At 27.6% G+C, this 11985-nt stretch overlaps 4 protein-coding genes across 4 annotated transcripts; 2 read left to right on the top strand and 2 right to left on the bottom strand.

Annotated features, from left to right (window-relative positions):
* Window positions 1-1488: 1488 nt before the first annotated feature.
* FG379_002485 (uncharacterized protein) lies at window positions 1489-2040 on the top strand (the record flags this gene model as incomplete). The annotated part of the gene is made up of 1 exon (XM_067327815.1): window positions 1489-2040. The coding sequence occupies one exon, from the start codon at window positions 1489-1491 to the stop codon at window positions 2038-2040; it is 552 nt and encodes a 183-aa protein (XP_067182639.1).
* Window positions 2041-3783: 1743 nt separating this feature from the next.
* Window positions 3784-4599, top strand: FG379_002486 (uncharacterized protein; the record flags this gene model as incomplete). Its single annotated transcript, XM_067327816.1, has 1 exon — window positions 3784-4599. The coding sequence occupies one exon, from the start codon at window positions 3784-3786 to the stop codon at window positions 4597-4599; it is 816 nt and encodes a 271-aa protein (XP_067182640.1).
* A 1302-nt stretch (window positions 4600-5901) lies between these two features.
* FG379_002487 (uncharacterized protein) lies at window positions 5902-8698 on the bottom strand (the record flags this gene model as incomplete). Its single annotated transcript, XM_067327817.1, has 4 exons — window positions 5902-6368; window positions 6398-8218; window positions 8245-8514; window positions 8683-8698. The coding sequence occupies 4 exons, from the start codon at window positions 8696-8698 to the stop codon at window positions 5902-5904; spliced, it is 2574 nt and encodes an 857-aa protein (XP_067182641.1).
* A 2299-nt stretch (window positions 8699-10997) lies between these two features.
* FG379_002488 (uncharacterized protein) lies at window positions 10998-11967 on the bottom strand (the record flags this gene model as incomplete). Its single annotated transcript, XM_067327818.1, has 2 exons — window positions 10998-11185; window positions 11793-11967. Coding segments are annotated over 2 exons (363 nt in total), but the record flags the coding sequence as incomplete, so codon positions are not given.
* Window positions 11968-11985: the final 18 nt, after the last annotated feature.

The raw sequence follows: 11985 nt of genomic DNA on the forward strand, positions 1-11985 counted from the left end.
AGCAAAACTTAATAGTTATCATAAGTTTCATGTTAACACTTTCCTTGTTTGCTTGTGGAATAATTCATTTATACTATTTGTTATTAATAAATGTTGAGATAATGTTAGAAAATAAAATGGCGAAATTAAACATACCGTAAAATTAACCATTTTGAATATATGCATCAATCAATGATATTGATTTTTTTTAAATTGCGAATCCGAATGAAAGAATATTTAGACGATAATTAGAACGGCAAGTTTTCTTTCTTAGTCTAATATATTGTATACATAATATTCGAAGTGGATAAATTGTTATTTATTTATTCAATAATAGTTACTTCCGATTTACTTGAAGAGTGAAAATAAGTTTTAAAATAGATAATTTTTGTTAAATAGTCATTTATTTTTTTTTCAATTTAATGGTAGATTTACACCAATTGGTTGATTAATATTGTTTCTATGAGTAATTGAAAAGGTGGGATTATTCATTAAAAAAAAGCATAACTGATATTAAATATTCCTGATGGGACTAATTTTATCGCTAAAATGTAATGTGATTTGTATATAACACAGGACTATGTTGTTTTCGAAGAGTGAGGTCAGTGGAATTGATTATAAATATGTATTTTTAATATTTTTCATTACATGTATTCAAACGATTGATTGAAGGTTATTCAGACAACATTTTTTTCACAAGGAAATCAAATGTAACTGTCTAAGCATAGAGTGAAAACACGGATTACAAATTTATGGTGTCTAAATCGTCAAGGCGTTATTTTTTCTTGATTGCAATTATATGATGTTTACGTGATAAAAAGACAAGATTTAACCGCAAGTCGAAGCTATTTTAATTTTTTTTCAATTCAGAAGAAAGAGAATAATCTGGTCGTTAATTGATTTGCTCCCACTATTACAATTGAAGTTATGGAGATGGTTAATAGTGAAATGCTTTATCAATACAATACCATTTCTCTATTTATCAACATTGAAAATTTGAAAACACTCACTGTTTAGTATGTACAGATGAACACAAACGACAAATAATATGTTTTATTCTAAAATCAAAAAAAGATTAACATTCAATGAAAAGAGAAATATAAGTGATGTTTTCTTTTGTTTCAAACGAGACACCTAGACTTAATTATAAGACACAGTTATTTTGCACTTGTAAATATATTAATAATGTATTTGATACTTGTATCGTTTTGTCTACTTTATTTACGTGTTAATATCTGTTTTAGGATATAATTAACTAAATTACTTGTAGTATATTTGCGGTCCCAGGAAGTGCAGATACTTTAGGCGGTCATAGCGAAGACTTTATATTTTTTGCCCTGAGTTTTAATTCTAGTAAAAAACAATTATCTTGTATCTAGATTGAAGATGGAAATTAATTAATTATTTGACTTGTTAATTAACATTTTATGTACATATGCACGACATACATTCGTTTTATTTCTCAATTAATTGGAAGATTATTCAAAACCGATCTCTATTCGAGTCGAAATGTTTAAACTTATTATGTTAGTCTCTGTTTTTTATTTATTTCGGTTTGAGTATTACGAATTGTCTCTTATAAGGTTAACTGCTAGTGGAGGGGGTCGTCCCTATTTGAGGTTTTGTTGTACTGGAGATGGGGATGATGGGGATGATGGCGAGGAGTGTGGACCTAATATTTCACCCCCAGATCGGAGTGTTACAAGTACCAATTGTCAAGGTTTGATTCCTCTTTGTGATGCAGCGAATAAATTTGGACATGGTGGTGGTCTCGATCCAAAACCATCTCCGAATAGGGACAGTATTATTGATTGTGACTCATCCGACGGTAATAAAAGACCAGTGTCTTATTACGACAACGTGGATCAACCTGATTGTGGTATGTTTAATACACAAAAATTTGGAGTGGAATTACCAAATGAAAGTGATAAATGTGGGGGGTTATCACCACGACCATTACCTCAGATGACAAGCCATAGGGGAGGATCCAATGTAAAACCCAATACTAGACGCAAGCCTACACCTAAACCTGGACCATTCCCACTTGTAATTCCAGATTAATAATTCTTTGCCTTTTTTAATTATACTTTACATATTAGCTCTTAACAAATAAAAAAAAGAATAAATATGCAGGTAACAGGGATGATGTGTTGGAAATAATATTTAAGTTCTTTTTTTCCAAAAATAACCGAAATAGATATGGCTATGGTTCTATTGTCTAAGAATGAATGATTTACACGAATATATGTACGATTTTGTTTATTAGTTATGTGTGAAATTAAAAGTGTAATTTGCGAAATTACGAATTCATTTAATGGGTATTTATTAATGGGTATTAATTTCTCCATTTATTTTTATGATTTTGTTGGATTGATTGATTAGGGTATGCAAAAAACAAGTCATAATTTAAGGATATTTGGAATATAATACAGCTATATTATCTATAGATGTAGAAAGTATTGATTTGTTACATTAATTTCTATTAATTTTCATTGGTTATATAAAATAATACATGTTCCAGCTAATAATATATTCTGGATGAAAAAATGTGTACTACAATTTCCTTGAAAATAGCTATTTGAATAATGATTATGTTTTGTGGAATAAATTGATTTATTACAAGAAAAATGGGTTTTATTGATTTGTGTTTATATCGTGTTTGACTACAAAACAATGAACGTTAATCTTAATAACACATTTATGGAGTGAGAAGTGGTGTTCGTTCGAATGAACACAATAAATACAACTAAAGGAAGAACAAAACTATTAAATTTATGGTATTTTGGGAGAGCTTCTACTTGTTCTGTTTTATTTTTCGTTGATGTTCTGTATGTTCAAAATCAATCTGCAAAGGCTCACTATTACAAACTTTTGGTATTGTTTGTCCTTTTTATTCGTTGTATAGTAACAACAGATAACAATGTTCGATGTTTTTCAGGAAAGAGCTTTTATGGTTTGTTTACAATGTACATGACACAGACGTTCTAGTCTGATTATTTTACTGTATGAATGAGTGCGATTTGTGTATAATTGTATATTTAACATGTACTCGATTAATCTTTTGTATCAGTATCAAATATGTCACCTGTTTCTATTTAACTATTTGTTGTGTTAATTCTTGTATATTGATGCAAATGTGACTGACAATGAGCAGGGATGTCCGCCACTCGTCCGTGGGTACCCTTCGGGGTTGTCCATGACGATTATTTACCACATCTAGACAGGAGTTTAGAAAGTAACAAAACAAACAGGAAGAGGGAAATAAACGGATGTGGAAGAATACCGTGTCACAATGTGGTTGTTTTACATAAGAGATAACTCTATGTCCAATGCAAAAAATTAGTACGATTTACAAAAAATAAAGGATAGCACTATAATAATCGAAATAATAGTATTTCAATAAGGGTTTAAACATAAATATTAAATAATCACTTATCATTTAATAAGTACAAATGTATATTTGAACTTTTGTGAATATTCAATTCACTTAAATTTTATTTTTTATGCGGTAACGCATCTACCGGTACCTAAGACAATGATATACCAATTGCAACTAAATATTTATAAATAATCAGTAAATATACTATATATATATATTTCTTTTCACAATTAATAATTATTCTTAGTTGGGAGTTGATTTTTATGAGAACAAAGATAAAGCTCAAATGAAAATTAACCAACTTATAACTATTTTTTATATTTAGATTAGTACATTAAATAACAAATTGTTAGGTAATATTTCCATTATTTATATTTTAATCACATATAGTATTGACGTAGAGGGAAAGTGATAATATTTGGATGATGTTTAAGGCAAAACTCACTTTAACATTCTTGATTCCTGTATACTTATTTGCTAGATACACAAAACTATCACTATACACATGTAATATTTCACTATTGTCATTAGAGGTTCAAATGACTGAAACTTCGGAACGATACTCTTCATACAATATTACGGAAAACGTTCCTAGATTATTTGATGTGTTTCCGTTAGACCTAGATCCTCTGTCAAAATTCAGACCAGATGAAAGCATTATTTACTCAAATACAAGTAGGGCACTATATTGTTATAAAAGTTTACCGCAGTATACACTTGTAAGAGGGATGACAAAAGAATATTCTTATTTTTTGTCGATATTTTATAAATTGAAATGTGATCACAACCACGAATATCATGATGGTTCAAAATGTGGCGATACACTTTATCTTATCGACTTACTTGAAACTAAAGCTGATATACTTAGGGAACAAATAAATAGTAAAAAAAGGGACTGTTTTGCTTTTGAAACGAACATTGTGTCAGTTCAGTCAAGATTTTTTAATTCTGATGGTTTTGTTGGCCGTCAGGAGGCTTTTCTTGACGAAAAAGAATTTTTAATGATTGAAAAATCTTACTTAAGGAGGATTATAACACATTATGAGAATGAATATACAAGCAAAGTCATTGAATACGAAAAATATTGTATTTCTGGATTGGAATACACTAACAAAGAAAAACTTGACTGTTACTTATTGAAGTTACAATGTTGGTTACTTGAAAGTGAACTTACCTTGCTCTCTGAAGAGTACTTCAAAAGAATATCTAGATCCAGTAGATTGTTGAATTATTCGGATTAACAAATTTGATTTTTTTTGTCTCTTTCTTTCAAACTTTAGTCTTGTTGAATTTGGTAAGGTTGTATTGCATTTATATTATCTTTTTCAAATATGATTCTCGCAGTCTTTACTGGTTTCCGCTATCCTCATGTTATATTACTAATGTGTTTACATGTGACCACTATATGTGGTACTCCTTCGGTTACAATTTTAGTATTATAATTTATAAAATAATAAATATATATAAAAATAAACGGCTGTTTATTATAACAAGGATAATATTTTTTTTCGAGCGATAAAAAAAAATCAACATTCGTCACTTCAAATGGTAAATAAACAACAATATATTGGATAAACTACAAAATTTACCTTTTCTTCATTACCTTATAATAGTAGTGGAATAATCAATTTGCAATTTGAAACCCAAAATGTGAATTAGTAAATATATATTATTTATAGGTCTTTAAAGAGAAAAAAAATCAACGTGACATTAACTAATCAAATATCATGAAATCATAAAATATTTATCTGTTTAAATATAAACAAATACACACATAATTTCTTTACAGTTCGAATTATCAATACTAATCTATTGTTATATTTAATAGATTTGTAATTTATGATTAATTATAAATGTAGTATTTTTTCAAAAAAAAAGTTATGTTACAATTCCGTATTTTGTTTTTTTTTTCATTTTTTAATTTATCTTGTATTTTATTGATTATACATAAATTTTTTATCACATTGACAAATACATATTTAATAAACTGATAAAAAACACGAATACTTATTGTTGTTATTTGTAAATATTCAGACATTTATAGCAGTAAAACTGAATGCAACAATAGTAATAGTAGTGTTAATAGTAGGAATAGGATTGACTTCTGATTTCATCTAATGCTTATTTAAAATCATTTTTTCTATTCTTGTTGGGTTTGTAGTTTGTCGGATGGTAATCAGAATCTCTTTTAATAATAAAGTATTCGTTTTTACCATTAAATCAACTCGTATTCTTTCAAACTAACCTTAGTGAAAAAACTACAACGAAATAATGATGGATCTATCGAGCAAACACAAGGTATACCTATTTGTATAGCTAAATTGAAAAAGTTAATAGTTTTAACTATATAAGTGGAAAATTTATAGAAAATAAATTTGATTTTGGAAATAGGATTGCAACTACCCAAATCAATCGATTCAGATTTTCGGAAGAAAGATATGTCTAGGGTAAACTTAGTCGTGAATCACTTAATAGAATAGGTTTACTCTTTGAAGTAGAATTAAATTTGACTAGATAAGACGCTCACATTAATCAGTAATTGATTATCTGTATAGAGGAAAAAACTCTGAGAAAAATAATAAAATTTGGTTAAATATTTTGTAATAATTATGATATTTCTTTTTGTCACCAGAATCAGGTTTTCTGTAATCATGATCACCTCCAGAACCGGAACCTGATCCTTGATTTGGATCTTGTTCACCACCAGAACTAGATCCTTGTCTTGGATCATGATCACCTCCAGAACTGGAACCCGATCCTTGGTTTGGATCTTTGTCATTACCATCTCCAGAACTAGATCCTTGATTTGGGTCTTGGTCTTGACCACTTTTACCACCAGATCCTGAACTCGATCCTTGATTTGGGTCTTGGTCTTGGTCTTGGTCTTGATCACGATTTTTTTTAAAACCAGATTTCATTTTATTTTTAAGTTCAATTAACATTAAACTCAATTTGTCTACAACTTCTCCTTTTTCTGGGTCATAACCCCTTAATAATTTTTTTACTGGTTCTGATTCAGGATCTGCTTGTGGATAAGACTGAGGCTTATGTGTTTCTCCAGTTGATCGAATAGCTTTAAGTAATTTTTTTCCCTATCAGGATCCATATCATCCGGATTTCCAAAAATCCCACCCATTTTAAGATGAAGTTCTTTTAAAAGTTCTTCTCTTCTTCTAATTTCTTCGGACTCCTCCTCAGTTGGTTTTGGTTCACTATCTTGCTTTGTCTCAGATTCATCAGTTGGTTTTGTTTCGTTATCTTGCTCGGTTTCAGATTCTTCAGTTTCAGTAGCATCACTAGTTTTTACATTTTCACTAGTACTTGGGGTAGTTTTTGGTTTAACAATAATTATTTTACCTTCTTCAGAGTCTTCGGCACTGGTAGAGGTTTGTGTTTGAGAATCAATGTTAGTTTGTGTTTGTGCATAATTATTAGTTTGTGTTTGAGCATCGTTAGTAGTTTGTGTTTGAGCATCATTATTAGTTTGTGTTTGTATAGCAGAAGCATGCAATGGATTACTAGAATTGTTCTGTTTAGTATGATTTCTTTTTCTGGATCTTTTAGATCTTCTACGTTTTCTATTTTGGTTTTGAGTTGTATCTTGGTTATTACTAGCAGTAGATGCAGAGGTAAATTTTTCATTTGAATCTTGATCTTTGGCTTTACCATCAGTTTTAGGATTCGTTTGTTTACTTTGATCTTTGGCTTTACCACCACTTTTAGTATTTGCTTGTTTACTTGGATCTTTGGCTTTACCATCAGTTTTAAGATTCGTTCGCCCACTTGGATCTTTGGCTTTACCACCACTTTTAGTATTTGTTTGTTTAATTAGATCTTTGACATTAGAATCACTTTTAGAAGTGGATTGTTGATTTATATCTTGGTCATTACCATCATTGCCTTCTGAACTGTCTCCTTGATTAGGGTCTTGATCATTATCATCATAACCTTCGGAATTAGATCCTTGATTAGGGTCTTGATCATTACCATCATCACCTTCTGAACTAGACCCTAGATTAGGATCTTGGTCATTACCATCATTGCCTTCTGAACTGTCCCCTTGATTTGGATTTTGATAATTACCACCAGTAGACCCTAAACTGGTTCCTTGACTAGGGTTTTTATTTTTTTCATTATCATTATTTTTGTGTTTCTTTGCTTTTGTTGGATTTAATCCCCCCTTAAGTCTTCCCCTGTGTCCGTATTTACTGTAATCTAAAGACCATACAGGAACTTTCCGTATTTTTGAAGGTTCAAAAATGAGTTTTTGTTGATTCTTGAATTTTTCAATAAGAAGGTTTTTTTGAGTGACTAGAACATCTATAAGTTTTCCATTATCATCTAATTTTTTACTTAAATCATTTAAGAGTCGTTTATTTATTTTTAGTTTATCAATTAAAAAAAGTATTTCAATTCTATTTTCATTTGCTTCTTGAGATAATATTTTATTTTCATCTTCTAAGAATTTAATAAGTTGTTTGTTTTTAACAATTTCCTTGTTTAAATCATCAATTATTATTCCATTATCAGTTGGATAATATTTTTGAATAGTATTTAATGCATCATTTAATTGAGATATTTGTTGATTTAATTTATTAATTTGTTGCTTTTGAATCAGGTTAAGTTTTTTAAATCGTTCTTTTTCAATTTTGCATTTATTTTTTTGGACTAGAAGATTATATTTGTTTTCAGGAGATTTTAGATCAATAGTTATATTAGGAGGGATTATTCTTTTGATAATAGGCTTTTCATCAGGCATTTGACTACCCAAAATTGGTGGATTTAGTTGTAGGTCACTTAGTTTATCATTAAGGTTAACGTCAAAACATATAATTTTTTGTTTATTATAATTATTGGAATCTTTAAGTAATCTTGATACTTTTTACCGTAGTTATTAATTTCAAAAATATTACTAGGTGAAGTAATAATTTTATCCTTTAATGTTGAGTCATTCTTTGATGATAAAATAGCCTGAATAGTTTGAACATTAAAGTCATGTAGACTTGAAACTTCCTGGTTGATAGTGATTATACTACGAATGAGGAATTTAATAGTTTCTTCTACATTTGTTTCAATTTGTACTTTATCATTTAAAAGTTGCTGATTAGATAGTTTTTGATTATTTAGAGTGAGCTTATTCCCACCATTAGTATTTACTGAATAAGAAAGGTTGATAATATTAAAGATAATAAGAAATACATACAAATATTTCTTTAAAGAAAGAAATAACACAAATTGTAATATACTGTGGACATACTAGAAATATACAATGTATTGCATATTTTTTCACCGTTTATAATGGTTATGATTTAAAAAAGGCAGACTTTTGGTGCCATTCATCAATATGTCTAAAAATGACAGAAATAGTGGAGAGAAAATCCTTAATATATCTGTATGAATATAATAAATAAATATCATATTACTGTATATATTAGAATATATATAATAAATTTTTGGCACATTTATGAAAAACACAAATAATTTAACGTAAAGTTTTTTTCCTTTCATACAAATATTAATTAATTAAATATGATGGAATAAATATCTAGTTTTATATATCTTTAGATTCAGTTTGATGAAAGTAACAATTTTAAATTTGTATGCTTCAGTTTGTGAATATATTAATAACTGTTTTTAGTATACACAATATTACCTACATATATGCAGTTGAAAGTTATTATGTTGAAAATATGTATTTTAATTAGTATTCAATGAAAGAAATGTTTCATTTATATTTCATAATAAAAGGGATTTAAGAGAAACAGTTAGATGTGGACTAGTGTTAAAATTTAAATTCTATTTTAAAAAATGATAATATTATTGTGATGTGATTTCTTAGCACAATAAAATAAGCGTATATAAAGAAAAATGAAAAGATACTTATATGAATTATTAGCTGTCTTTGAAATATATCGAATAGGAGTGAAAAGTAAATATGTTGCCGTAATGTTGAGTATAATGGATTTATTTTCCATTTTATGAGAAAAAAGTATCATCCACAAGAGAGAACCACCAAAACTGATAGTATTGGTATTGAAATTAACTTATTACTGTCTGTTTTTATTTATTAATCTCAATATATAAATGTTGAATTTAATCAGCATTTATATATTGAGAAAAAATTCTGCTTCACTTTTTACGTATGTCCATAGAAAAAATAGGATCACTAACCAAATACTTGTGTTCTTTTTTGTTGAAGAAAACAAGAAAATTCTCATTCATGTGTATTAGTGTTACAATATTTAACACCTAATTTTACCATATTCAAGATTTTCAACGATTTATTTTCTAACTTCAATAATTATTCCAATTTAAACCAAAACCTATTAACATATATATGTTATTATAAATTAAAACTGATATATCTTACAATACACTCAAATAATATTAATATTTCTTTTTATTATTATTATGATTTAATTTGTCAGACTTATGTAGTAGTGTTATTCTGTTGACATGAATTGTTGTATTAATTTGATATTTGTAATTAATCCAATAAATCAGATTGAAGTTTTTTAAACTAACGATACATAATATATTTGAAAAAGAAATATAAGTATCAAAAAAACAATCAATTAAGTAAATAACAACTATGATTGAATTCTGATGATTAATATTTAATCTTACACAGAAATAAGCGATTCTGATGTTTTTAGGATTTATCAACACTAGATTAGATGTACCCTGAATCACCGGCCCGTAAAGTAATTAAATACAAAAGTTGTAACAAAATGACTTTTGTGTAAATTATATTTATTTCTACATGTAGTGTTTTGTGATAGATGTTCGGTGTTTGAAAGGCCTCAAGTGTCACATCTTATGTATACAAAAAGAAAATAACTGTATTTTCGGACAAAATTAAATTATGAACCGTAATTATAAACGTTATTTATAAATGAGTCTATGACTACCGTTCAAATTAAATAAATTAAGACATAATCCTATTATTTTGAAATAATTAAGTGCACAAAAGAGTAAATTTGTATAGTACTATTATTTACTTGACTAAAGAATAAAAGATTTGTGTTATTATATACTTTATTTAAATGATTAAATATATAACCTGAATTTTTGTACCTTAATCTTAACTTAAATTGTTTAACTTGAATTTGGTTTTTTGTTAATACAAAAATCTATATGTAAATTATAACATAAATAATATTCAATTCATTTAAGATTAATTTACTTATTAATTTTTGATTCAATTTATTTATTTATTTTTGGATATAGAAATGCTTCGATTTTTTTTAAGTGGTCTTATTTATTTTCTATTCTCATTTTGATTGTTCTTATTTGGTGTCTTAGGCTAATTAACATTATTGTTATCATTATAACTAGTAGAGTTAGTGGGGTTGTATATACTATTCTCTGGATATTGATAATGATGACTATCTTATCTATTTGGTTTAAGATTATTTTTTCTCATTATTCTCAGCAGATTTTCTAATTCTTTTAAATAATTTTGATTTAGATTTATTAACACTCACATCCTCATTACTGCTTAGTAGTATCAGGAGGATTATTTGTTACCCCCATAATTTAGAATATTTTCGTGAACTTCTTCATTTGGGTTTGCAACAATTTCTCATTCATGTTTATCGTATTCAATTCAGTCTATAGAACCAGAAAATGCACTAGGTCATTTGTTCTGATTTTTATATCCGTCATTTAACCACACTAGATTCACATAAGTATGTTCATTATTTAAAGGATTCGTAGATCCTTGAGAATCTTTGCCATTTTCATCAGATTCATCGCTAGTGAAATAAAAAAATTCTACTTCAGAAAAAGCTTCATGCTGCTGATCAACATCTGTTTTTGATTGTTCTTTACTTGATTTTAGACCAGATTTGATTAGTATTTAAAAAATGCATATTACTTGCAATATATTTGCAAGATTATTGTACAATATTCGTATGCTTATTTATAATTTATGAAAAAATGGTTTAGATTTAGCTATTCTATATATTTTATTACAACGAACATATTAAATAAAAAGAAATATGTAATTTTACATTATTCGTATGATTATTTAAACAATCAAGAATTTTATACTAAAAATTAGCCGAAATAAAACATAGGATATTCATTAAATACAATATACTTAAAAAAATGTTCTTTTTAATAACAATATTTTAGTAAATAAAATAAAAGTCATTGTAAATCGAAAAGATTAATAAGAATATGATGGATAAAGTAAGAATGACCATTTGAAGTAAAAAATAAAATCAATCAATTAAAGAGAATTCTATTACCATCAGAAATAGCTGTATTATAAGGAGAGAATATTATGTTGAATCAATCAGATTTATTTTGCTATATTTAGATAAGCTTAAATAGCACACATGACTCAATATTTTGATACTTTATTCTGCCATTTAATAATATTAGAACAAATTTTTGAGACCTTTTGAAAGTTTATTTATCCATTTACGTTTTCCTTTATTTTGAACGAGTTTATTGTACTGTTCTCTTAAAGACGGATCTATTTGATTATGAGTTTGGCTCTCAGAAAATCCTCCAACACCTCCAGAACTGGAACTTTGGTTTGGATCTTGTTCACCTCCAGAAGTGGAAGCTTGATTTGGATCTTGGCCACTGCCATCACCACCTCCAGAACCGGATCC

The sequence above is a fragment of the Cryptosporidium bovis genome (genome assembly GCF_009768925.1).
Source record: "Cryptosporidium bovis isolate 45015 chromosome Unknown contig_34, whole genome shotgun sequence".
Lineage (NCBI taxonomy): Eukaryota > Apicomplexa > Conoidasida > Eucoccidiorida > Cryptosporidiidae > Cryptosporidium > Cryptosporidium bovis.